The sequence below is a fragment of the Maniola hyperantus genome, chromosome 7, assembly GCF_902806685.2.
Source record: "Maniola hyperantus chromosome 7, iAphHyp1.2, whole genome shotgun sequence".
Lineage (NCBI taxonomy): Eukaryota > Metazoa > Arthropoda > Insecta > Lepidoptera > Nymphalidae > Maniola > Maniola hyperantus.
In genome coordinates, this window is record NC_048542.1 from 2,813,143 (window position 1) to 2,839,292 (window position 26,150).

General features: G+C 41.3%; 2 protein-coding genes and 1 long non-coding RNA gene across 3 annotated transcripts in view; 2 read left to right on the top strand and 1 right to left on the bottom strand.

Annotated features, from left to right (window-relative positions):
• Positions 1-15,570, bottom strand: part of LOC138402586 (uncharacterized) — a 217,198-nt gene extending 201,628 nt beyond the window's left edge. The window contains exon 1 of the mRNA XM_069499767.1: positions 12,388-15,570. Coding sequence (XP_069355868.1) covers positions 13,019-14,683 — 1,665 coding nt within the window. The 5' untranslated portion in view covers positions 14,684-15,570 and the 3' untranslated portion in view covers positions 12,388-13,018. The remainder of the gene's footprint in view (positions 1-12,387) is intronic.
• Positions 1-22,708, top strand: part of LOC117983944 (uncharacterized) — a 74,860-nt gene extending 52,152 nt beyond the window's left edge. The window contains exons 6-13 of the mRNA XM_069499825.1: positions 1,573-1,668; positions 4,487-4,600; positions 5,562-5,725; positions 5,989-6,196; positions 10,233-10,391; positions 17,301-17,371; positions 17,891-18,064; positions 19,270-22,708. Of these exons, the coding sequence (XP_069355926.1) occupies positions 1,573-1,668; positions 4,487-4,600; positions 5,562-5,725; positions 5,989-6,196; positions 10,233-10,391; positions 17,301-17,371; positions 17,891-18,064; positions 19,270-19,456 (1,173 nt within the window). The 3' untranslated portion in view covers positions 19,457-22,708. The remainder of the gene's footprint in view (positions 1-1,572; positions 1,669-4,486; positions 4,601-5,561; positions 5,726-5,988; positions 6,197-10,232; positions 10,392-17,300; positions 17,372-17,890; positions 18,065-19,269) is intronic.
• Positions 22,709-24,787: 2,079 nt separating this feature from the next.
• Positions 24,788-25,784, top strand: LOC138402595 (uncharacterized). The gene is made up of 2 exons (XR_011236953.1): positions 24,788-25,140; positions 25,272-25,784. It is a non-coding gene; the product is annotated as an uncharacterized lncRNA (long non-coding RNA).
• Positions 25,785-26,150: the final 366 nt, after the last annotated feature.

Below are 26,150 nucleotides of genomic sequence, written 5' to 3' on the forward strand. Positions count from 1 at the left end.
CGTATTAAAACTATGTGAATACATGAAAAAAACCCGCAACAATATTACAATAAATAAAAAGATGATCTTAACAATACTTAGTGATGGAATAATAAATGAGTGGATGGAATAAAACGAAGCTTAGAATAACAAGAACGAAGTTAATATGTAGGTATATAAAATTACAAGTTAGTGAAACAACTAGGTACTGACATGGTTTTTAAAAGAGGCCAAAGAACTATTAAATATTTCGCACTTGTTTCTGTGAGAATTTATGAGAGTGCAGATGCGACGAACAGGCGCATGTTGGCCTGCCCTGGTGCGGCAAAATGGTAGATGAAAAGGTTTCCGGTTTTGCAGACGACTGCAAAAACGTGGTATGCAAAACTTTAGACGCTCCAAAATTTCTGGTGAGTCAATGAGTCCGGATGTATGGGATATCGTTAGAATCCTTACATCATCCCGAATGACACTGGCTATATTTTTTTTGAAAAATGGCGGCCTACGGTTCCATTTTCAAATGTGATTTTTTTTACTTTTTATTTCGTTTTTTGACTGGGCAGTCGTACTTTTTTTTAAAGTTCCGTACCTCAAAAGGAAAAACGGAACTCTCATAAGATCATTTTGTTGTCTGTCTGTCTGACTGTCCGTCAAGAAACCTACAGGGTACTTCCCGTTGACCTAGAATCATGAAATTTGGCAGGTAGGTAGGTGTTGTAGCAGACATTGGGGAAAAATCTGAAAACCGTGAATTTGTGGTTACATCACACAAAAAAAAATTAAATGGTGGTCATGAACTAATAACTAGTATTTTCAATTTTCTAAGTAAGATAACTATATCAAGTGGGGTATCATATGAAAGGTCTCCACCTGTGCAATCTAAAACAGATTTTTATTTATTTTTATGCATCGTAGTTTTTGATTTATCGTGCAAAATGTCGAAAAAATACGACTGTACTACGGAACCCTCGGTGCGCGAGTCATCCAACCCATTGATGAAAAAAAAAGTTTTGAGTGTTGGAGGGATAGGTCCTATGGATAGGTCTTCAAAAATGATGTTGAGGTTTCTAATATCATTTTTTTCTAAACTGAATAGTTTGCGCGAGAGACACTTCCAAAGTGGTAAAAAGTGTGTCCCTCCCCCTGTAACTTCTAAAATAAGAGAATGATAAAACTAAAAAAATATATGATGTACATTACCATGCAAACTTCCACCGAAAATTAGTTTTAACGAGATCTAGTAAGTAGTTTTTGATTTATCGTGCAAAATGTCGATAAAATACGATTGTAGTACGGAACCCTCAGTGCGCGAGTCTGATTCGCACTTGGCCAGTTTATATTTAGATTTTCGTCGTATTAGCACAATAACTATTGTTATACGCAGTGTTATATTACGATTCAAACTTAAATGCGCCCCTGAAGTTTGCGCACGACGTTGCGCACCACACACATTTTGGGTGTCCGGGGAAGCGGGGAGGGTAACTGCGCACGTCTCGCAACTTCACGCAGACGCATTTAAGTTTGAATAGTACTGTACTTAAAGTTTGTCGAGTATGTAATCTTAAAGATGATGTTTGTTTTTGTTTGTTCCAGAACTTCTACCAGCACGTGTTCAACGGCTGCTACGCGGTGCTGTTCTTCATTGTGGTCGTATTCTTCCTCATTTACGGGGTCGAAGTGTATTTCAAGGTACTTAACATTTTTAATCTGAATTTATTTCGTATTTTATTCTGTTGATGAGTTTTTAGAAATTAAGCAAAAGAATTAGAATGAATATGATTAAGTTATTAATATTATTGACTGACATTTATATCTTTGACACAATATGATATTCTTATCTGATGTACTGCCTACTTTGTCAAAACATTTGTACGTCAGGGTTTCCTGACTGGATATGTTGGCAACTCTCTATTGTAAACACCTTGTCTTCCTATATTCACACAAATAAATTATTTCGTTTCATTTCAAAAATAATATTACAGAAATTTGATATTATTAAGAGCTGATTTTTAGGGTTCCGTACCAGAACAGGACCCTAAAAATTTGCTTCGCTCCGCTAACTAAATTCTCCGCTGTCCGTCCGTCCTTTTGTCCTTCCGTCCGTCTATCCGTCCATTTGTCTATCTATCAGCAGGCTGTATATCTTGATTTTAGTAGAGTTGACATTTTGACAGAGTGTGTGTTATTGCCGCTGTAGCAAAAATAATAAAAATTTCTAAACGTCTGCCATGTAAATTTTTTTTAATACATTGTGTTACATCTTGTACGGATATTGATACGGAACCCTTCATGTGAGAGTCCGACTCGCACTTGACAGGTTTTTATTAGATAAGTAAAAGAATGTCGATGTTGTAAGAAAAGAGTTTCCGGTTATGTACTTATTATAATATATATTATTGTGTAGTTAGTATGCACCTCTGTAAGCTTGCTAATGAAATCGATTAACATTTACATACGACGTCCATAGAATTTATTATACAATCTGTATTATTGAAAATGGATTTATCACAATTGAATTATATCAACAATATCCTGTTGGCACCCTTCGGGTACGGAACTCTAAAAACAGCCCGAAAAAATTTACAATTTAAACTTAAAATTGATTGGCAGATGTTTGACATCTGTGTGTTATTTACGAGGATAGCTTTAATAAAAACTTAAAACTGTAGTAGTAACTATATTTCGATGTTTTTCTTTTGAAATCAACAATTTATTAGGTTATCATTTTAAATAATGACTTTTGTTGCCTTCAAGATAATTAAAAGTAATTTATTAATGCTTAGCATGAATTTAAAAACAAGTAAAATTTTGGTAAAATAGCATACTTTGTAAAAATGCTCATGTAATCGCACTGTATTTTATCGATAACGATACCGTAATCGACATCGAATCGTATCCTTCTATCAAACGTTCTGAATTGCACGACAAAAAAAATTCGATACGAGATCGATACCAAATCGTATCGACACGGTATGTTATCGAAGGGTTCTGAATCGGCCTGCTGATGGGGACAAACTATACTGATGGGATACTACTAGGGGCTCAATTTGAATGCCATAAGCCTACTTTGTCGTATTAGTATAATTGCGAAAAACCAAATTAAATTTGAATTTAGCGGGCCGACCGTGTCTTCCACCTTAAACGATGTTTTATTTTCCTTGAGAATTTTCCTATGCTTGCAATATTTGGAATTAACTTATCGCAGTTTTTATGAGGAAGGAAAATTGGAAAATATTATTACTTAGTATAACCATTTTCAATTATTTTAAAAGGTGTTGTGTTCAAAACAATTGGCAACAATAGATTCCTATATGGAAACAATCAAATGTAATGTCGATTTTGCCCCTTTTGTGGTTTCTAAGGCCACGTTAATGCCCCATTGTCGGGATAATGGATGTGTGGGGGCTATAGGGTACTCAAATATTGTAAAGGAATGTAAGCCTTATCGTAATGGATTAGGATTGGTTTTATGTTTGTATTTTGAATTGTTTTTAGATGGCGGTTTTAATGATTCCTTGGTTACTTTTGATGTTTGATACAATGAGACAAAAGCGGTTTTGTTCGATGTTCTATTGTATTTTTTTTATTTCATTGATGATCTTGAACTTCACTACATCATTATACCCTTATTATAAATGCGAAAGTATAAATAAATAAGTAAATAAATAAATCATTTATTGTTTCACCAAAATTTACAGCCAAGATTAGGTTAAGCCACTGATTTTGTTTGGGTTTTTTGTTGGTTTGTTGGTGTATCGGTTTGTTGGTTTGTCCTTCAATCACGTTGCAACGGAGAACAGAACCTGATTTTTGGTATGGGTATAGTTAAAGACCTAGAGAGTGACATAGGCTACTTTTATCCCGGAAAATGAAAGAGTACCCAAGGGATTTTTAAAACCTAAATCCACGCGATCGAAGTCGCGGACATCACCTAGTTTTTAATAAGTTAGTGGCATGATTCCACCCTATAAACGAATGTGTAAGCTTTGCCTATCTGAAGTTTTATAGCCCATATTATACAATTCGAGCAGTCCTACTTGACTGTCATGAAATCAGTCACAAGTAGCTGCATCTCAATCTAGCCTCTGCCACAATTCGCTGCCACTATTTCAGTCACTTCGATTTGCCGATCAAGCATGACTACTCAAATTGTGAGAAGCAGCCACACCTGCCACCAAAGTCTAGATAGCTCAACGGTTAAAGGAGCGGACTGAAAACCGAAAGGTCGCCGGTTCAAACCCCGCCCGTTGCACTATTGTCGTACCTACTCCTAGCACAAGCTTTTCGCTTAATTGAAGGGGAAAGAGGAATATTAGTCAGCATGATAAACTTGGCTAATATTCTTTAAAAAAAAACAAAAAAACAAGACCAGAGCCAATAAGAAATTATGCCCATTTGAACCTACACGGAGTCGAACCCGAAATCTCCCACTTATAAGGTCACAGTGTTTACCACTGCGTCAGGGAAGGCGTCAAAATTTATTTTTATGTATTTCTACTTGTTCTAGCTTCGCGGAGAATTCCTCAAAGAGACTAAAGTGTGCACCATAGTATCACCACGGCCTGGCCCTTCCACTGCTGCAGAAGGTGACGATGTACAGGATACCCTCGTTACGAAGCAGGTAAGACATCCACAAAATATCCTCCTTTCCTCTAGACCTTGCACCGGAAAGCGCATCGTTGGAAGACCTTCCACTAGGTAAACAGACGTCAAACGAGTCTCAGGGAGCCGCTGGATTCAGGCAGCGCAAGACCGGGCGTGTGGAAGTTCCTATACTCTTGTATTCCTATACGCCCAATGTCCAACAGTAGACGTCTATCGGTTGATAATGATGATGATGAAAATATCTGATCAATGATGGAAAAAATGTTTTGCCTAAAAATGCGACCCGAAAGGGACTAAATCGGGCTCTGAAAAACATCGGATGAAATTGACATTTAGGAATACAACCCAACTCTTACAGACCAAACCACCAAATTAAGAAGTACCAGATGCACCTAGCGTACCTACCAAAATGTGATTATCATTTTGAACTAATCGTTCGTCGTCTTAACCGATAGAGGTATACTGCTGGACGCAGACCTCTTACCAGGATTTCCACCTCACACGACATTGAGCCACTTGTGTCCAACAGCCTCAATTGCTCGCTTAAGATCGTCTGAAAAACCCTCTTCCAAATTAATATATTTGGGCAGTAAAAAAATTGTTTAGAGTATGTGGTTGACATTAGGTAAATCTACTGAAAATCTGGAGTTTTCTTCAATCAATCAGCCTGTTTGCGTCCACTGCTGGACATAGGCCTTCCCAAGAGCACGCCACCACACACGATCCTCCGCCTCCTCATCCACGGCGACCGGGAACTGGGGGCCTTTGTGTGTTGGCGTTGTTCATTGGGAGTATTGCCCATACTGACCACGCTGGGCAGGCGGGTTGGTCAGCGCAGGGCTAGGCTTTTCGCATCAAAGACGCTGTTTTCTGTCTGACGGAGTTTTCTTATTTTTTATAATTATTGCGTGATAGGCTTGCGCTTGACCACAATCATACAAGCATGTACAAGAACGTCCACCCATAACTTGTTTCAGGGCATCCAGACAGACCTCGCTTCAGATGGCAGCGTGGACCCCCGGTCAGTGAATCATTCCCAGTTACACCAGTCGCGCCTGGGCCTGGTGAGCCAGGCGTTGATGCTCATCCTCATCGTGGGATTCCTAGCTTCAGAAACCCTCAGCGAGTTCTGGAAAGCCAAGTAAGTGCTATGCCTAGAAGATTCTTACAAGGCATCCAAATAGATTTAGAATTGTTTTATATTTCTTGAAATTCTTTCGGAATCATGTTATAAAATATTGTTGTCGGGTTTTTAATGCACTAGGCTGTCAGAAGATACTATCTGAGATAAATAAATTATTTCTGAGTTTAGCTCAAACATCTACCTCAAGAACCATTTCAGTTCAACACAGTTCAACAAACAAAAGTTCAATAACAGAAATCTTTTTTCTTTGGTTACCTTAGAGTACCAGTGGGATCGCGCAATTGGCACGATCTAGTGTTCCGTATAGTGGAGATCGGCGTCGCGCTATGGTTCCCCTGCGTGCTGTGGAACTGCATGGCGCCCGAGCGGCTCTGGTTGCTCAACCCGCGGCGGCTGCTCGCGCGCCAGCTCGACGACGCGCGCCTCGCGGACCTGCTCGCGCCGCACCGACCTGCCAACGATGCCAAGGTAGTAGTGGAGATCGGCGTCGCGCTATGGTTCCCCTGCGTGCTGTGGAACTGCATGGCGCCCGAGCGGCTCTGGTTGCTCAACCCGCGGCGGCTGCTCGCGCGCCAGCTCGACGACGCGCGCCTCGCGGACCTGCTCTCGCCGCACCGACCTGCCAACGATGTCAAGGTAGTAGTGGAGATCGGCGTCGCGCTATGGTTCCCCTGCATGATGTGGAACTGCATGGCGCCCGAGCGGCTCTGGTTGCACAACCCGCGGCGGCTGCTCGCGCGCCAGCTCGACGACGCGCGCCTCGCGGACCTGCTCTCGCCGCACCGACCTGCCAACGATGTCAAGGTAGTAGTGGAGATCGGCGTCGCGCTATGGTTCCCCTGCATGATGTGGAACTGCATGGCGCCCGAGCGGCTCTGGTTGCACAACCCGCGGCGGCTGCTCGCGCGCCAGCTCGACGACGCGCGCCTCGCGGACCTGCTCTCGCCGCACCGACCTGCCAACGATGTCAAGGTAGTAGTGGAGATCGGCGTCGCGCTATGGTTCCCCTGCGTGATGTGGAACTGCATGGCGCCCGAGCGGCTCTGGTTGCTCAACCCGCGGCGGCTTTATGTGCTAAAAAAATATTGTTGGTACATCATCCATCATAACCAACTGCTGAGACAGTATTAATATCATGTTGGGGGATTTTGGGGTTATTCAGTATTGTGTTCAATAGAATAGATAATAACTACGGAAAAGTTTATAGATGGTAAAAGCTGTGAAAGTGAAAATAGACATTAATAGTTACAATAATTCGCATAGAGCTAAAAATTGCTAAGAACTTTAGGAACACCATTATAAATTAATTGTGAAATGTCCCCATCGATCCTACGTTTGCAAAAAATATATATTCAAGATCAATGTTTTCAATAAAGGGGTTTTTGCATTTTTATTACACTTTTTTGTCTAAGAATCAAATGTGTTACGGCTCAGTGGTGTATTATAGAGGTAATTGACATGCATATTATGAAGAACATCTTTTTTAACTTTTTGAATCGTTATATCTCAGAGATGGCTATTCTTAGGGGGAAGAGAATAAGAACATTTTTTATAGATAATTGTATGATCTGCAATTTTTGTCTGATTTATTTTTATGCTAAAACTTACCGTTTAGCAAAAAGCCCATTTTTGTGAACTTAGAACCTTGAAAAATTTTTTTTTGTGAATGTGGGATCGATGGGGACTTTTCACAATTCTTTTATAACGGTGTCTCAACATTTATACCAATTTTTAGCTGTATGCGAATTATTGTAACATTATCACTATTTTTTGAGCTATTGACCGGGTTACCGGTTACCAACTTGACTGAGATAAATAGCAACCATTGTTTTTTTGTAGGTCAACACTGACTAATGAATGATAATGACTGAATGATAGGTATAATATATATATTTACACTTATATATATATTATTATTTATATTTATATATTATAACAGTTTGTTCATATTATTATCAGTAATTAATCGGTCAACAGCATTCTGACATATAAACAATTATTGTAAAGATTCTTTCATATTTTTTTTGTAAGACACTATTTTGGATCAGAGAAACATTTGTTAGACCATTGCCATAGCACTATATCGACAACTCTAAGGGTGAGATCTATAGAGCGCACTCTGACTTAGCTTAGTCTTAAGACAGAGTTAAAACGAGACAGAGCTATATCACTCACATAAATCTGTCTCGTTTTAACTCAATCTTAAGTCTAAGCAAAGTCAAAGTGCGCTCTATAGATCTCAGCCTAAGATAATTATGTCTTACAATGTTTTTATAGTGTGAAGCAGTCTTAGTTCAGAAAACATTTATTTCCTTATTCTTTATTAAGTCTAGACATTTCCAAGCGGCGTGTGTAATTGTGTAGTTTGCAGAATATAGCACCATTTTTATTTTAGTTCTAAAGATGGAAGTTAGGTCGTTATACGTGATGTGTTGAAGTGATATTTAAATCTTAGGATTTTAAAGCAATGAAATAAATGGGACGTTATTTTGGGTCATAATTTGTGACGTTGGAATTTCTTCACGCTTTACAGTTTATGTGGTTGCGACCTCTTCATTTCGGGTCATAATTTTTCGTTGGAACCTTTTCATTTCGGGTCATAATTTGTATCGTTGGAATCACGGTTTACAGTTTATGTGGTTGCGACCTCTTCATTTCGGGTCATAATTTTTCGTTGGGACCTTTTCATTTCGGGTCATAATTTGTATCGTTGGAACTTCTTCACTTTGGGTCATAGTATTGTCCGTGTCCGTCTTCAGCTTTCATGCTTTTGTCCTGTGTTTGAAAAAAAAACAATGTTTTGCTTACTATTTCTGTTCACATCTTTTGTCACAGTCTATAGTCACACTACAGAATATAAAAACGTGGAATCCATTAGTTGGGTGGAGCCTAGCTTATGTTGCAAATACCGCTTACGAAGATTTTGGAACTTTTTTCTAATGCACCGTGATAATAAGCTCGCAGATAAGTCTCCAGGTTTGAGACCATTTTGGGTCATTTTTGAAAACGTTTTTCTAAAATGGGTCATGGTTCCTATGTTAATATTTCTAATAGATTTTTGTGTTCTAGTGAGGCATGTTATATCTACTGCTGCCTCCAGTTTGAGTAGTAATTACTTACATGGACTATATTTATAGGATATCTTGAAAAGTTTTTCTTTCAATGTCATTTTCCCCAACTCAAACTATTCTTTCTTGAAATAATTTTTTACAAACAATTTTGTTTTGTTTATTGTGAATATATCTTTGGATCATTATAAAGTCCTTGCCTCATTGGTAAAAGGAAGTTCGAAACGGTGCAAACATGTACGCCGATCTGACTCCCCAGATCCTGGCGCAGTTTGCCCGACTGTCTTGGCGCGAGAAGGCTCTATTGGTTCTTGGGATCATGCACCATTGGAGGTTTTCTATTCGGAGTTTTTTATACGCCATGTCCCTTTATACAAAGCCTGTGAAATCTATTGCCGGGTCTCGTGTTAATTTGGTGAGTGTGGATTTTAATATTTTAGCCTTTTTTTTACTGTATAATTTATTACTTAGGGCTGGTTTTCTACCAGGTTCGTCCAATGAGGTATAGAGAGGGATGTCAGTGAAACCTACCAATGGAATCACTGCATCTTGATACTCGGCTCTCTGATCCCTTTTCCACCAGAACTAAAATGAGCTATGGGTTTAAAATGCAACGATTCTGTTCAGTTCCTTGTCACTAAATCTTACAATAATCTGACGTGAAGGTAGCCTAAGCAAAAATTGTGGCGTTACGTAGTCTTTAATCATGTTAAAGATTTTAGCAGTTTAGCAGATATCTGCAGTTATTTAGGAAATAAGGGCTTGGTTTTATTGAGACGTTTATCTTATACTGGAGTGACGTTATTGCTCAGTTGACCGTTTAATGACTGACATACTAACCTTTATAGTAGCAAATCTGGCATGATACAATTTGGAACATGTTCTCTTTAGACTGGAGAAAAGATTTTTCGAAATTGAACGGAAGTGAAATGGGGTTAAGTAAATGGATTTGCTGTTTATCAACTTGAAACTTTAAATTACACAAAGATTAATATTCAACGGTTTGAAGAAGTGAAGTGGCTTTTAAAATTAGTATAATTAATACCTGCGCCAATAAATAAACAAAAACATATATAAATCGAAGTGGTTTACTTATTAATATATCAGGTATTTCAAGCGAGCAAGAAGGCATGATTAGAGCCTTTATTAATAAACTAGCTTATGCTCGCGACTTCGTCCGCGTGGATAAAACAAATTTCAAATCCCTATTTCACCCCCTTAGGGGTTGAATTTTCCAAATTTCAGCCCGATCCGTCTAGTAGTTTGATCTGTGCGTTGATAGTCAGTCGATCAGTCAGTCAATCGTTTTATATATTTAGAAGAAGAAGTAGAAGATAATAAAAATAAAAGTTTAAAGATCATTTATTTATTGGCGCGAGTTGTACCCGAGTATTTTGGTCTCAGTTCCTTCTAATAAAACGGGAAACGTTTTCCAGAATGTGGAGACGGACTCTCTGGTGGGGAGCGTGGGTTCGAGTCGCGACTGCTGGATCTGCTACGACAGCGCGCGGCAGGAGCCGCTCATCACGCCGTGCCGGTGCACTGGGGACGTGGCCGCCGTGCATCATGACTGCCTGAGGAGGTGGCTCGTGGAGGTGAGCAGACAGGCCACAGCTTAGTTGGAGTAACTCGTGGGTCTAGTGGGCAGCGTGGGTTCGACTCGCGTGCTGGATCTGCTACGACAGCGCGCGGCAGGAGCCGCTCATCACGCCGTGCCGGTGCACTGGGGACGTGGCCGCCGTGCATCATGACTGCCTGAGGAGGTGGCTCGTGGAGGTGAGCAGACAGGCCACAGCTTAGTTGGAGTAACTCGTGGGTCTAGTGGGCAGCGTGGGTTCGAGTCGCGACTGCTGGATCTGCTACGACAACGCGCGGCAGGAGCCGCTCATCACGCCGTGCCGGTGCACTGGGGACGTGGCCGCCGTGCATCATGACTGCCTGAGGAGGTGGCTCGTGGAGGTGAGCAGACAGGCTACAGCTTAGTTGGAGTAACTCGTGGGTCTAGTGGGCAGCGTGGGTTCGACTCGCGTGCTGGATCTGCTACGACAGCGCGCGGCAGGAGCCGCTCATCACGCCGTGCCGGTGCACTGGGGACGTGGCCGCCGTGCATCATGACTGCCTGAGGAGGTGGCTCGTGGAGGTGAGCAGACAGGCCACAGCTTAGTTGGAGTAACTCGTGGGTCTAGTGGGCAGCGTGGGTTCGACTCGCGTGCTGGATCTGCTACGACAGCGCGCGGCAGGAGCCGCTCATCACGCCGTGCCGGTGCACTGGGGACGTGGCCGCCGTGCATCATGACTGCCTGAGGAGGTGGCTCGTGGAGGTGAGCAGACAGGCCACAGCTTAGTTGGAGTAACTCGTGGGTCTAGTGGGCAGCGTGGGTTCGACTCGCGTGCTGGATCTGCTACGACAGCGCGCGGCAGGAGCCGCTCATCACGCCGTGCCGGTGCACTGGGGACGTGGCCGCCGTGCATCATGACTGCCTGAGGAGGTGGCTCGTGGAGGTGAGCAGACAGGCCACAGCTTAGTTGGAGTAACTCGTGGGTCTAGTGGGCAGCGTGGGTTCGACTCGCGTGCTGGATCTGCTACGACAGCGCGCGGCAGGAGCCGCTCATCACGCCGTGCCGGTGCACTGGGGACGTGGCCGCCGTGCATCATGACTGCCTGAGGAGGTGGCTCGTGGAGGTGAGCAGACAGGCCACAGCTTAGTTGGAGTAACTCGTGGGTCTAGTGGGCAGCGTGGGTTCGACTCGCGTGCTGGATCTGCTACGACAGCGCGCGGCAGGAGCCGCTCATCACGCCGTGCCGGTGCACTGGGGACGTGGCCGCCGTGCATCATGACTGCCTGAGGAGGTGGCTCGTGGAGGTGAGCAGACAGGCCACAGCTTAGTTGGAGTAACTCGTGGGTCTAGTGGGCAGCGTGGGTTCGACTCGCGTGCTGGATCTGCTACGACAGCGCGCGGCAGGAGCCGCTCATCACGCCGTGCCGGTGCACTGGGGACGTGGCCGCCGTGCATCATGACTGCCTGAGGAGGTGGCTCGTGGAGGTGAGCAGACAGGCCACAGCTTAGTTGGAGTAACTCGTGGGTCTAGTGGGCAGCGTGGGTTCGACTCGCGTGCTGGATCTGCTACGACAGCGCGCGGCAGGAGCCGCTCATCACGCCGTGCCGGTGCACTGGGGACGTGGCCGCCGTGCATCATGACTGCCTGAGGAGGTGGCTCGTGGAGGTGAGCAGACAGGCTACAGCTTAGTTGGAGTAACTCGTGGGTCTAGTGGGAAGCGTGGGTTCGAGTCGCGACTGCTGGATCTGCTACGACAACGCGCGGCAGGAGCCGCTCATCACACCTGTAACGTAGCAAAGGAGGTTGGGGTTGGCAACGTCCTTACTACGTACATGAGATAGGAATCATACCTGACTTCGACTGATCGGGAGGTCTTTAAAGCAAACACGAATCGCACACAAAAACATAATCATTTATTTACTTCTAATTGTTAAGATTACCTTTTACAACAGTTAATCTACATGACCGCTTTTGTTCGGCTACTAAGGAATGATGATTTATATAATTCTACAACATACAATTCTATATACGGAGGGAAGATTTCTTAAACACGGACATCGGTACGCGGGTACCGGCGGCGGGTCTATAACGCAGATCGCGTCGCGGACGGCGGAGGGGAGCGAGACGCGCGGGGGGAACGGACGGTAGCTGCGGCCGGCAGGCTGAAGGCCTGGACGGTGCTGGATGCTACCGGAGTCTCTCAACCTCTTCACCCGGCCGAGCAGCGAGGGTAATCACACCGGCCGTAGTGGGCGAAGGCGCCGAGAGACTGTCGTGAACTCGTGGACGTTGCCCTATTTATAGTCTGGGGGGCGTGGCCTACTCGGTGGTGTGATCGCTCGGCGGCGGTCGGCGGCGGTCGGTGGTGTGTTCGGTCGCGGCGCCTCCGAGATGCTTCCCCAGCGCGTTGTTCCCAGGCTGCCTGTGACTTCCTCGTCACACTCCCCTCCTCCGCTGGAAGATTTTTTCCTGTAAGGAAAAAATCACTGGATCAACAGGAAACGGGAAAAAATCTCTGAAAAAAAAATCTTCTTTTATGAGGGTAGTTCATCCCTCTTTTCTCTTATTGCTCGTGGACACTCTGTCCATGTTTTCGGTCATTGATATTAAAATCTACTAGATGTGCTTCTTGCCATCGTTCGGTATCGGGTAATGTCGTATCTATGCTATACTGACATCATTATCTACGTTCGACGTTGAAATCCGGTTGTTATTGTAGGTATACTTGTTCGCTGTTAAGCCGACTAATGGAATATTTCCAGGTCTTTTATATTTGCGGTGTGTACGGAACTTCTCCAAAGATCGGTCGGAAGAGTATTCGGCGTATCGGTTCTGGTCGGTATCGGATTTATTAATATAGTTTTGTCGGTGTTCCCTCCAATTATAATTTAAACCTATTTTTTGATTACGCGGAACATTTGCTTTCTCCCGGGTTTGACTCTTAACTACGTATTTATTTATGTTTTCTTGACTATTCGTCTCCTTATGATTACGTGTTTGCCGGATTATTTTTATCGGTTTCAAGCCATGCGAGCTTGAATTTATTTTCTCGGAGTTTTCGGATTTTACGGTACGGACGGTTTGATATTTTATTTGTTGTTCGGGTAGTCGGATCGCTTTATTCTGAACCGCTGGCTTTTGTGTACTAGGGTTGTCACGTAGGGGTTTTTTCCACACTATGGTGAGTCCTAGTCTGTGTAAAAGGTCCATTCCTATGATCATCGCTGTTGTCGATGGCAGATAGGTAACTTCATGCATCAAGTTTTGTCCATTTACTTCCAGTTCGATGTTGACTAACTTATCGGTATTTATTTCCGATCCATCGGCTAATCCTATTTTGTTTTGTTTTTCCGTTATCCCTTTTACATTTCCCTTAATTCGGTCCATAATTTCTTTGTTTATGAACGTACTCGTTGAGCCTGTATCCACTAGTGCACTAAATGTTTTCCCATATATTTTGGCGTTGACAAATATTCTGTTGTCCCCATTCCCCTGGGTGTTCGCCGTGTATGCCTCTGGTTTTGTTTTGCTGCTGTCTCCCGTTTTCTTACAGCAATTCCGTGTTAGCTTCCCCAGTAGCCCACACTGACTGCAGAAAATAATTTGTTTGCCTCTGCACTCTTGAGAACTGTGATTTTTCTTGCCACATTTCCAGCAGCAGGCTTGTGGGTCGTAATTCGGATATATTAATCTTTTTTCAGCTCTGGGTTCTATTTCTTTTGGGGATTCGGCATTTATTTCGGTTAGGCTCAATTGGATTTCACTGTGTCCATGATCGGACATCGGTCTGTCGGGTGAGTTGTACTTATCCTGGTTTGAAGTAATTTTCTCATATTCGGTTGCTAGTTCGATCAGTTCCCTCAATGTGCTGAAGTCTTTACTTTTTATGTACAATTTATAATTTGGGTTCATATTATCGTAGATCCTATCTAACTGATCTGCTGATTTCATTTTTCCGTATCGCCTCATTAAGGTTTTCAGGTCGGTCAAGTAATCTATAAAGTTTTCTCGGTGCTTTTGTCTTCTATTTATTATGGTTTCCAGCAGGTTTCTCTCGTAATCTCTCGGAAAATAATATAATTTGAAATTGTCTGTAAAATCTTTCCAGCTTTTCCAGTCTAGCTTATTATTTCGGTACCATAGAGAAGCTCTTCCACTTAAGCATCTAGGTATTAGGTGTATGATCTTGTTTCTATCAACTCCTAATGTTTCGGTGAGTTCTTCGATTCTTTCGAGGAATTCTACTGCATCTCCGGTTGTGTCGAATTGTATATTCCATCGGGTTACAGCCTTGTCAAATTCTTTCAAATAATTTTCGTTGCTCATGATGCAGTACTTAAAATTTTTGCTTTTTCGGTCGGATAATCGGATTTTTCGAATTGAGTTTTAAACGGATTTTTTGATTTCTGCCGAACGGATTCACAGATTGTCGCGTTTCTAAGTCCTTAGTCAAAATGATTCGATGTAGGATTGCGACTTAAGTCTGGTTTTCTATCGGATCGGTATCGGAACGAACGTGTCGTATCGGTGTCGTATTAGTATCGGATCGTCGCGTCTATTGTCCCCCTTTCAGATAGACGGTTACGACTGTTACGTACTACGGTACGGTAAAATTTATTTTGGTGAGTACGGTACGGTAACTTTGGTTTTTATGCGTTCCCCTCTGGTCTGTTTCGTAAGATCGTTTTTCGGTTATTGTCTGTCTATTTAGAGTGTACTTCAAGTTTTCTTAGATACAGACGGGTCAGATATTTGCACTCGCAGTCGACACGAGGGTAATCGCACCGACTTATCTGCGAGAACTTGTATCTGTTTTATTTTTCAACACCGCGGGTGTGTCTCTTATTAAATGTGGTGTGTTTTCTTATTGAACGCGGTTCGGATACGCACTCTCACCTTCGCGCAGCGAGGGTAATCACACCGAATGTGAGGGTTTGTATCCGTCTTTATTTCGTGTAAATACGATCTTGTCTTTGTGTAAGTTACACGCGGGTCAGATATTCACTCTCACATGCGAGCAGCGAGGGTAATCACACCGCCTGTGAGGGTTTGTATCTGTAATATTTCGTAAAAATACGATCTTGTCTTTGTGTAAGTTACACGCGGGTCAGATATTCACTCTCACATGCGAGCAGCGAGGGTAATCACACCGCCTGTGAGGGTTTGTATCTGTAATATTACGAAAAAATATACGGGTGTAACGAAATTGTCAGGTTCCCTATGTCTTCGGTACGGATTTTTTTATTTTTAACGGATGCGGCGCGAGTTTCTTTACGCGGCGCGGAACCCGGACGGTGGGTTATTTACGTGGGCGCCAATGTAACGTAGCAAGGAGGTTGGGGTTGGCAACGTCCTTACTACGTACATGAGATAGGAATCATACCTGACTTCGACTGATCGGGAGGTCTTTAAAGCAAACACGAATCGCACACAAAAACATAATCATTTATTTACTTCTAATTGTTAAGATTACCTTTTACAACAGTTAATCTACATGACCGCTTTTGTTCGGCTACTAAGGAATGATGATTTATATAATTCTACAACATACAATTCTATATACGGAGGGAAGATTTCTTAAACACGGACATCGGTACGCGGGTACCGGCGGCGGGTCTATAACGCAGATCGCGTCGCGGACGGCGGAGGGGAGCGAGACGCGCGGGGGGAACGGACGGTAGCTGCGGCCGGCAGGCTGAAGGCCTGGACGGTGCTGGATGCTACCGGAGTCTCTCAACCTCTTCACCCGGCCGAGCAGCGAGGGTAATCACACCGGCCGTAGTGGGCGAAGGCGCCGAGAGACTGTCGTGAACTCGTGGACGTTGCCCTATTTATAGTCTGGGGGGCGTGGCCTACTCGGTGGTGTGATCGCTCGGCGGCGGTCGGCGGCGGTCGGTGGTGTGTTCGGTCGCGGCGCCTCCGAGATGCTTCCCCAGCGCGTTGTTCCCAGGCTGCCTGTGACTTCCTCGTCACACACCTTGCCATGCATTCAGGCAGTCATGATGCATGACGTGGCCGCCGTGCATCATGACTGCCTGAGGAGGTGGCTCGTGGAGGTGGGTAAACAAACTGTAGGGGACATCGCCCTCGGCGACTCTTTGTAGCGATACAGTCGCCCGTATCTCGAACGTGATACGGAATCGTGGACAAAGGTACACACGGCAGTGACGCATCGCTACTGTATCGAGACCTTTTTGCGGCTGTATTATTACTGTATTGTGACCTTTTTGCGTCTGTATCGCGACCTTTTTGCGGCTTTATCGCTGCAAAAATTTGCGGTGGGCTGTCTCCCTAAGAGCTCATAATACTAGGGGCCTCCTTGGTCTATCTCTCTGCATCGTTTTCCTCATCGCTGAGATGATCCTTGCTACAGGTCACCTTTTCTCGTATAAAGCTGTTCCATTTGGATCTGCCCCCCAATTGTGTAAGAAAAACTTATTCATCGTTATCGTAATTGATAGCAAATTCTGCCCCTTTATTGGCTGTGAAAAAATGTAAACAGCGAATCAACCAATCAAAGGGCAGAATTTGCTGTCTCGTCGTCTCGTGGGCTGATTTGGATCTGTCTTTGGCACTTTGGAGACGTAGACGGCAACGTGGATGCATAGGGCTATGTCCTCGTGGCCTTCAACCTTGCCAATGCCTGCCAAATGGCAGGAAATATTATACATCGACCGTTTGAATGAGATTTCGGCTTTGTAGAGATTTGCCTTTGCACTCATACCTATGTGACGTTTTGTCGGTCTCAACGACAGAGACAACGTTCTACAAAACCGCTATCTCTTTCTAAAGGTCGATGTACTATATTTCCTGCCGGGTACTGTATTCACATTTGTACAATACAATATCTCCTGCGAAGTTGGCTAGTTTCCCGTTTTTTTGTATGATTTTTTTTCTATTTGATATGAAATCAATAAGTAAGTAGCCCTTTTTCTATTTGCAGTGTTCCACAAACTCTGACGGCTTAAAATGCAAGGTCTGCAACACCCCATACATCGTACAGGAGACCAACAAGTAAGTAAGACACAACATACACGTCATGTAGCCCGCCACAGATCCTGAATCGCGCTAACGAAGTTATCTCTAAAATAAAATATGTAGTTTTATTTAAAAGTAAAATAAGTAGTGCATATTATTATCATCATCATCATCACCATCAACATCATCAACCATGGGTCTCAGAATGAGAAGAGTTTGACCATAGTCTATCACGCTGACCAAGTACAGTTGGGACTTCATACCTCCTATACTCCTTTGGCAGGATCACATATTGTTAGCTAGCATAATATTGGGAATTATTTGTAAGGAGTAAAATTGTAAAAGTCATATTTTATTATTGTAAACAAAAATTAATAAAATTGAAATTGAATATACCTTTAAGAACATTATGGAGAACATGCAACAGCATGCAGGTTTCCACGTTAAAGTGAGTGATATTTAATTACTTAAATATCACAAAGTAAGTAGCTTTGATTGCTTAAAACTTCATCTACTCACGAACAATAATAAAATGAAACGTGTGTTTGTGTACAGAGTGGAATGGGAGCGTGGGTTCACGTGCGCGCACTGGGTACGCACGGTGCTGGGCGTGGCTTGCGTGTGCGGCGCGGCGGGCGCGGCGTGGGCGCTCGTGCAGCTGTTCCCTTCGCCCGTGCCGAGGCTGCTCGCTGCGGGGACTGCGCTCATCATCTGCTACGTCGCGCTACAGTGAGTATACGAGATTTTTGCAGCAATGTTCCGGTACATTGCTGCCGCGACATTGCTGCCTAGCTCGGAATGTAATCTCATATAAGCTTATAGAGATTGTATGGGGACCGGTAGTGCCGCGACAGCACTGCTGCGTGCAGCATGGTTTGGTATCATACCTTAAGTTTTAAGTTTTCAATGTCTGCTTGATGCTTCAGTCAAGCATTTACGTGTTGTTTCTGCGTTTCTCTCAAGTCATGTCTGATTGCCATCTCCTGCGTGTCGCCTGGCGACTGTATTGTATTTTGTATTTATTTCGATTTAGACTCATTACAAGCGCTTACGAAAGTCAGATCGGCATAGAACAATACAATAATAAAATGATTGTACAAAATATGGCATATTATAATCTAGATAATACTAGTTAAAGATGGCATAAAAATAATTAAGTTACTCAAGCACCTTGTCGTATTTTGTAATAAAATGTCATAAATGCACTATAAGAAAAGAAAAAGATAGGTACTCAAGCGAGTACATAATCTTCATGTCAACATAATAATAAAATGTAATCAAATGTTATATTACAAGTACACAAGTACATATTTATTATCCTAGCTCGTTGAATAGCGTGTGCAGTGCTATATTTTCCATGCGCTTTTATCATCAAAATAATCATTAATTTTGTAATAACTTTTTTTAATCAAAATTTATTTTATTTTATTTTTAATATGCCTATCAGAAAGGTCGGTTATATCCTTTGGAATCCCGTTGTAAAAGCTGGGTCACGGGAACACTGAACCTATCAACCGCGACCCCCACTCGCTAGGTCGCCCCACCGCATGTCCGACCCGGGGATTCAACGGGCGACAACTGTAGACCGACCGGTCGGAGCTGCCGTCATGCACTGTGCAGTCCAGAGGGACACGCGAAGAAACCTCCCCTCTGCAAGGTCATTAGTCGTAGCCAACAATATCCCCGAAGAGAGATTATTAGCCATGTTATCGGGGTGCACCAGCCCCAATACTGCTCTTCCCCTCGGACGCATCCAAAAGGGACCAGCAGCACCCAGGCACACTGGGAGGTTACCTGGCTGGCACCCCAGACAAGCCATCTCCTAAGCAAGTGCTCTTCAACCATCATTCCTTTTTACTAGCCATGATTATCAAGCGCAAGACCTATCTTAAATTAAAAAAAATTGAAACATTATAAGATACATCTATTTGCAGATTCCTGGCAAAGGACACAGCGACAGCCCTCCAAAGAGCTAAGGTCTCCTCCCTCCGTATCCTCACGGAATCGACCGACGCGTCAGCGACTGACCAGACTCAGTTGTCCACCATCAGCAGAACTGTCACCGTCGAGATAGCTTCGAAGACTGTCCTGGAGCAAGCGTTGAAGGGAGATGTCAAATAAAGTGATTTAAAGAGGACAAAAGTGAATGAAAAGTGTAAAAAGGACACAAGTGAACAAAAGGTGAAAAGGAAATTGAACTGATTATTGATCACTATAACTTTTAAAATGGAATTCGCCGTTAATTTCACCTAAGACAGACCAGGCCATGAAGGAAATTTAGTACAATCATTTAAAAAGATAAAAGTGAAAGTAATAAAAGTAAATGTCAAATAAAGTTATTTAAAAAAGGGGCAGTATAAAACCAATCGGAAGTGTTTTGAGAAAATGGAACCATATAAAAGTGAAAAGTGTCTTTAAAAAGTGAAAGGACAAAATCAAAAGTGAAGTGAGAGTAAATAGTATTTTCAATAGAGACTTTGATGACGAAAGAAAACGATTACAAAACTTTTTGCCATATTTGTGGTTTTATGTATGATCATATAAATTTTGGTCCTTACAGAAGCTTATACATATTATATAGCTATAATTTTTCGTAGATTTAATATTAAATACCAATAATACAATATTAAACATTAAAAAAAATGTGAATTTATTGAGATCCTTAGTAAATATTACAATATTGTTGCTAATTCTGTTGTAAACAATCTCTTAGGTGGACTAAATAGGGTATTGGACTGTAGTAATGATAATGATAATTAAAGTTTTTACTGTCAGGCATGAAAACCCATAGAACACATCAAACGTAACTATAAAATAAACATTACATTAGAAGGCATACACATACAATACACATTACATTAACTTAAGACTAACTCATGAGAGACAACTCAAAACCGGCCAAGTGCGAGTCAGGCTCGCGCAATGAGGGTTCCGTACTACAGTTGTATTTTTTAGACATTTTGCACGCTAATTCAAAAACTATGGATGAATTAAAAAAAAAACCTGTTTTAGAATGTACAGGTGAAGACCTTTCATATGATACCCCACTTGATATAGTTATCTCACTTCGAAAGTTGAAAATACTAATTATTAGTTCATGACCACAATTAATTTTTTTTGTGTGATCTAACCCTAAATTCACGGTTTTCAGATTTTTCCCCAAATGTCAGCTATAAGATGTACCTACCTGCCAAATTTCATGATTCTAGTTCAACGGGAAGTACCCTGTAGGTTTCTTGACAGACAGACAGACAACAAAGTGATCCTATAAGGGTTCCGTTTTTCTTTTTGAGGTACGGAACCCTAAAAATCATGATTTTTATTCAGTTTTAACATTTTTAGTTATTAACGTCACGCTGCAACGAAAAGCGGTGAATGACGTCACAATGCGTAAACGACAAATATTTTTCAATTTTTTAGCACTAATTACAGACATAATCGAAATTACTCTATTTTTATGTTAAAAAATTAAAAAATATGTGTCGTTTACGGATTGTGACGTCATTATTCGCTTTCCGTACAGCGTGACGTTGATAATTAATTATGTTAAAAATAATTTCAAATAAGTCACGATTTTTTTTTAAATTATTCTCTTCAATAATGAAGCCCCATAAACTACTGTTGTACAAAAATCACATCATTTTATTACTACAGTCCAAAACCGGCAGGTCTAAATATATTGCTATCCCTGTCATAATGCTCCCTCTGGAAAAGGATAGCAATAGATTTAGACCTGCCAATTTAGTTTAGATAGAATTAGCCTCGTTGTGTGTTGTGAAAGTGAATTGTTTTAGTACAAAGATGGTTATGTCAATTGGGTATTTGACGCCAATTTTTTATTACTTTATTATAAACTAGGATAAAAATAATGACGTAAACTGAAAAAAACTAACTAAGTCGATCGAATAACAAAAAGTTATGAGCATTTAAATATTTCTGATTAGACAGAGATAGCGATATAGAATTTTGACGTCACACCTTACTAATGCCATAGTAGCTTCGTGCGGTTTCGTACAAATTTTCGTTTTGCGAGAAAGGGATAGAAGACCCTCCCACTCCAAAATTGAAATGCCTGTAACTTTGTAAATCTTTGTTGGATTTTAATTAATATTTTTTTCAGCGTACGTCATTTTTTTTTATCCTAGTTTATAATAAAGTAATAATATTTATCAAATTCAAAAGTAGGAAAATACCCAATTGTGATTACTGATACGTATAGAGGAAGCCATTTTAAATATTAATCTATGTATTAGTATGGGAACATAATATTATTGAAACGCGATCCAACCAGTTGACTCGGATCAACCAAAATAGGAAAGGGGAATATTAGCCATGTTAAATGACTAATATTCCCCTTTCCTCTCCAACTAAGCGTCAGGCTTGTGCTAGGAGTAGGTACGACAATTATAGTGCAACGGGCGGGGTTTGAACCGTCGACCTTTCGGTTTTCAGTCCACTCTTTTACCGGTTGAGCTATTGAGGCTCTTAAATTCAATTAAAAATCTATCAGAATTAAAATTTTATCTAAATATATAAAAGGAAAAGGCTGACTGACTGACTGACTGATCTATCAATGCACAGGTCAAACTACTGGACGGATTGGGCTGAAATTTGGCATGCAGATAGATATTATGACGTAGGCATCCGCTAAAAAGGGTTTTTGAAAATTCGACCCCTAAGTGGGTGAAATAAGGGTTTGAAATTTGTGTAATCCACATGGATGAAGTCACGAGCATAAGCTAGTTACCAAATCATTATAAAAGCGTGTCTGCCTATCTGTTTGTTTGTTCAGAATTCTCGGGTAAGGTTGGGTCGCGTGTAATAAGTATCTTTCTACTATTATCGTAGAAATTCGACTGGAATGTTCTTAATTCGATGTAGTATTCTCTTCTACTATGTAGTAGAACTTCTAGTTCTAGATTAATAAAACGTTGCCAAATTGTTAAGACGCCAATTTATCGATTGTGAAAATAAAGTATAGTTCGTACAAAATGAGTTCTAACGCGCCATTTTGTGTCAACTGTCATGTCAAAAGTACGGTTCACCCATACGGGCGATTTCGTAAAACCTGCATCAATCATTACAATCTCAATTGTTGTGATTGGCTGAATTTGTGCGATTCTTGTTGCTACAATGCATTGTAGCCAATAGTGAGCGAGCGTCAACCAATCAGAGGTGATTGTGATCGTGACATTGTGGCTGTCATTCTACCGCAATCGCGCAGACCGACTAAAATCGTACTTTGACATGACAGTTGACATGTAACGTTAAAATGGCGCGTGAGAACCCATTTTGTACGCATATAAATAGAAAGTATGGCAACTACGTAATGGTGTATCCTTGTATTAATAATATATCAATGTTGTATATTTATTGAATGTTTTTTCTTTTCTTTTTTATAGACAAGGTTCAGACCGTCAATAAATAATACCGAGTAAAGATTCAGTCAATCACTACTAAGTAATATTTTAAATGTGAAAGCGTATTGGTTTGTCCTTCAATCACGTCGCTACAGAGTAACGGGTTGATGTAATGTTTGCATAGATATATGCAGTTAAAGACCTGGAGAGTGACATAGGCTATTTTTATCTCGGAAATTCAATGAGTTCCCACGAGTTTTTTAAAAACCTAAATCCACGCGTACAAAGTCGCGGGCATCAGCTAGTAATTAATAATTTATATATATAAAAGGAAAAGGTGACTGACTGACTGACTGACTGACTGACTGACTGACTGACTGATCTATCAACGCACAGCTCAAACTACTGGACGGATCGGGCTGAAATTTGGCATGCAGATAGCTATTATGACGTAGGCATCCGCTAAGAAAGGATTTTTGAAAATTCAACTCCTAAGGGGGTGAAATAGGGTTTTGAAATTTTGTAGTCCACGCGGACGAAGTCGCGAGCATAAGCTAGTTTATTACGGTTGCTTTTCTAATCGGTGCTAGAGTCGATTCGAGTTAGAAGCTTTCTCTTTTTTTTAGGGTTCCGTACCCCAAAAGGAAAAACGGGACCCTTATAGGATCACTTTATTGTCTGTCTGTCAAGAAACCTACACGGTACTTCCCGTTGGAGAGCATGTCATAAAAGCCTAAGTTGAACTACATGAAACAATGTTTGTATTTGTTTTTTTAATGAATATTAGCCATGTTAATTATGACCAATATTCCCCTTTCCTCTCCAACTAAGCGTAAAGCTTGTGCTAGGAGGAGTACGTACCTACGTACAATAGTGCAAGGGTGGGGTGGGGTTTGAACCTCCGACCTCTCGGAATTCAGTCCGCTCCTTAACCGTTGAGCTATTGAGGCTTTTGAGTATATGGATACTAGCTGTTGCCCGCAACTTCATCCGCGTCTCACTGGGTCTGTCTTTTCCCGTAGATTTTCCAAAAAAAAAATCATCTTGATTGCATCATCACTTACCACTAGACGAGATTACAGTCAAGGGCTAACTTGTATCTGAATAGATAAATAAAAAATCTTTTATACAAACCTTTTCCTGGCAATAACGAAATTCATGTCGGTGATTCATTTTTATTTATATGGATAAATATTGATACCGGCGGGGTGATAACGTTTCTCGGGACAGGCGTAAATCTCGCGAACATTGCTGTCAAACGTCCGGCTAGAGAGAGACAGCAATAGCCACAAAGCACAATAACAAGAAGAAGAAAAGAGACAGCACATGAACTGTCGCGTTGCTGTCGCTACTGCAACGTTTCACGTAATCACCCCGCGGTTCCGCGATATTGTATCGCGATATTTATTGATTGTCTGATCCTTGCCGTAACAACGCTCAGCACACTCAATGTGTTATGTACATAGTGGCACCGATTCCGTTGTCTTTCTCTAAACTAAATTTAGAGTATCTGCATCCTTTTCTTTTTAACAATGCTAAAAAGGGACAGAACATAAACTTTACATATAGACTCTAAATTTTAGTGCACGATACAAATAGGCTACTTGACAATTTTTTTAAGTTGGTCTTAAATGGTTAATATTTGTCCTATTATATCAAAAAAATTAACACTATATTTTTTTGCGCCCTAAAAACCGTAAAACTTTAATTTAAAAAAATATTTTTCTTAGACAGGTGAAAACACTGTCGGCCATGTTTGGCCGATAGATTATCTGTGCTCTGACGTCATGCATTTGTAAACAACAGTATAACCCTGTGGTTATACTGTTGTTTACAAATGCATTTGTAAACAACAGTATAACCCTGTGGTTATACTGTTGTTTACAAATGCATGACGTCAGAGCACAGATAATCTATCGGCCAAACATGGCCGACAGTGTTTTCACCTGTCTAAGAAAAATATTTTTTTAAATTAAAGTTTTACGGTTTTTAGGGCGCAAAAAAATATAGTGTTAATTTTTTTGATATAATAGGACAAATATTAACCATTTAAGACCAACTTAAAAAAATTGTCAAGTAGCCTATTTAAACAGTAGGCTCGCGACTGTGCGCTAAAATCACGGGTTTTTACCATCTAAAAATTAAATTTAAAACTGTCATACTGCGTCTGTCCTTTTCACATTACATTAGTAAGAAGAGGATGCGAATACTCTAAAATTAGGTTGTGCTCAGAATCAGTACCATTGAGTCTTTATATTTAAGGCTTTAATATATTTTGTGCAAAGTTCGGAGCAAATTATTTGGGTATTATATACTTATATGCCGCAAAATGCGCGCAAGCTCGCAAATTATCGCGTTTTTTCCATCGTACTTCACTACCATACCTACATTTATTATTGGAGATAAAGTTCAAAGATAAAGTAGGTATCTTGTGTACATCTTAGGGTGAGATCTATAGAGCGCACTCTGACTTAGCTTAGACAGAGTTTAAACGAGACAGAGCTATATCTCTCACATAAATCTGTCTCTTTTTAACTCAATCTTTACTCTGAGTAAAGTCAAAGTGCGTTCTATAGATCTCAGCCTTAGACAAGACGTTTCGTTTCTACGACAGAATACCTTGAGCCTAATAGAGACAGAACTTGTGAGGACCAGACCTTCGATATTTTATAAAAGCTGAAAGTTTCCATACGCATTGTCCGCAACACAGAGGTTGCATTCCTCTCTGTGTTGGAGACAATGCGCAACGTCGCCCTCACGTGCTCTTAGTCCATATGTCCTTTGAAAATAAAATCTAAAAATAGGTCTCTTGTATGTAAGTCTGTCTGAGTCCTGAGATTTATAGAGCTTGCCTACCTACTTTGACTTAGCTAAGTCTGAGCAAAGTCAAAGTGAGTCTGAGTTCTATAGATCTCAACGTAATTCTGTCTCGTTTTTTAAAACTAATTTTTCGATGGAACGCGAGCGGCCCGATTGGAGATCGGTTGAATAAAAAAAAGCAACTTGTAATATCGATTTTAAAATTGTATTATGAAACGATTTGATATAATTGAAAAATAGAAAATATTAATAAACACCTGACATTGAAAGTTGATCTTTTTCATTTACTTGCAAACCCCCCCATTTTGTATTATGCGTACAAAATGATATCTCACGCGCCATTTCAACTTTGTGTCATTTGTCAGGTCAAAAGTACGATTTTATAAGGTGAACTGTACCTACTTTTGACATGACAGTTGACCCATAGAGTTCAAATGGCGCTTGAGAAGTCATTTTGTACCGAATTATGATTTAGGACTGATCAGATTAAATAGTTAATCATGCCTAGATCTTTATTGCAGTAGAAATAGTTGATGCACGATTTAAAAAAAAATTATAGAACATATATATTATACATATATAACAAAAAGAATAGAAACAATATTAAAAACAGACAATAATTTAGAAAATCTTAC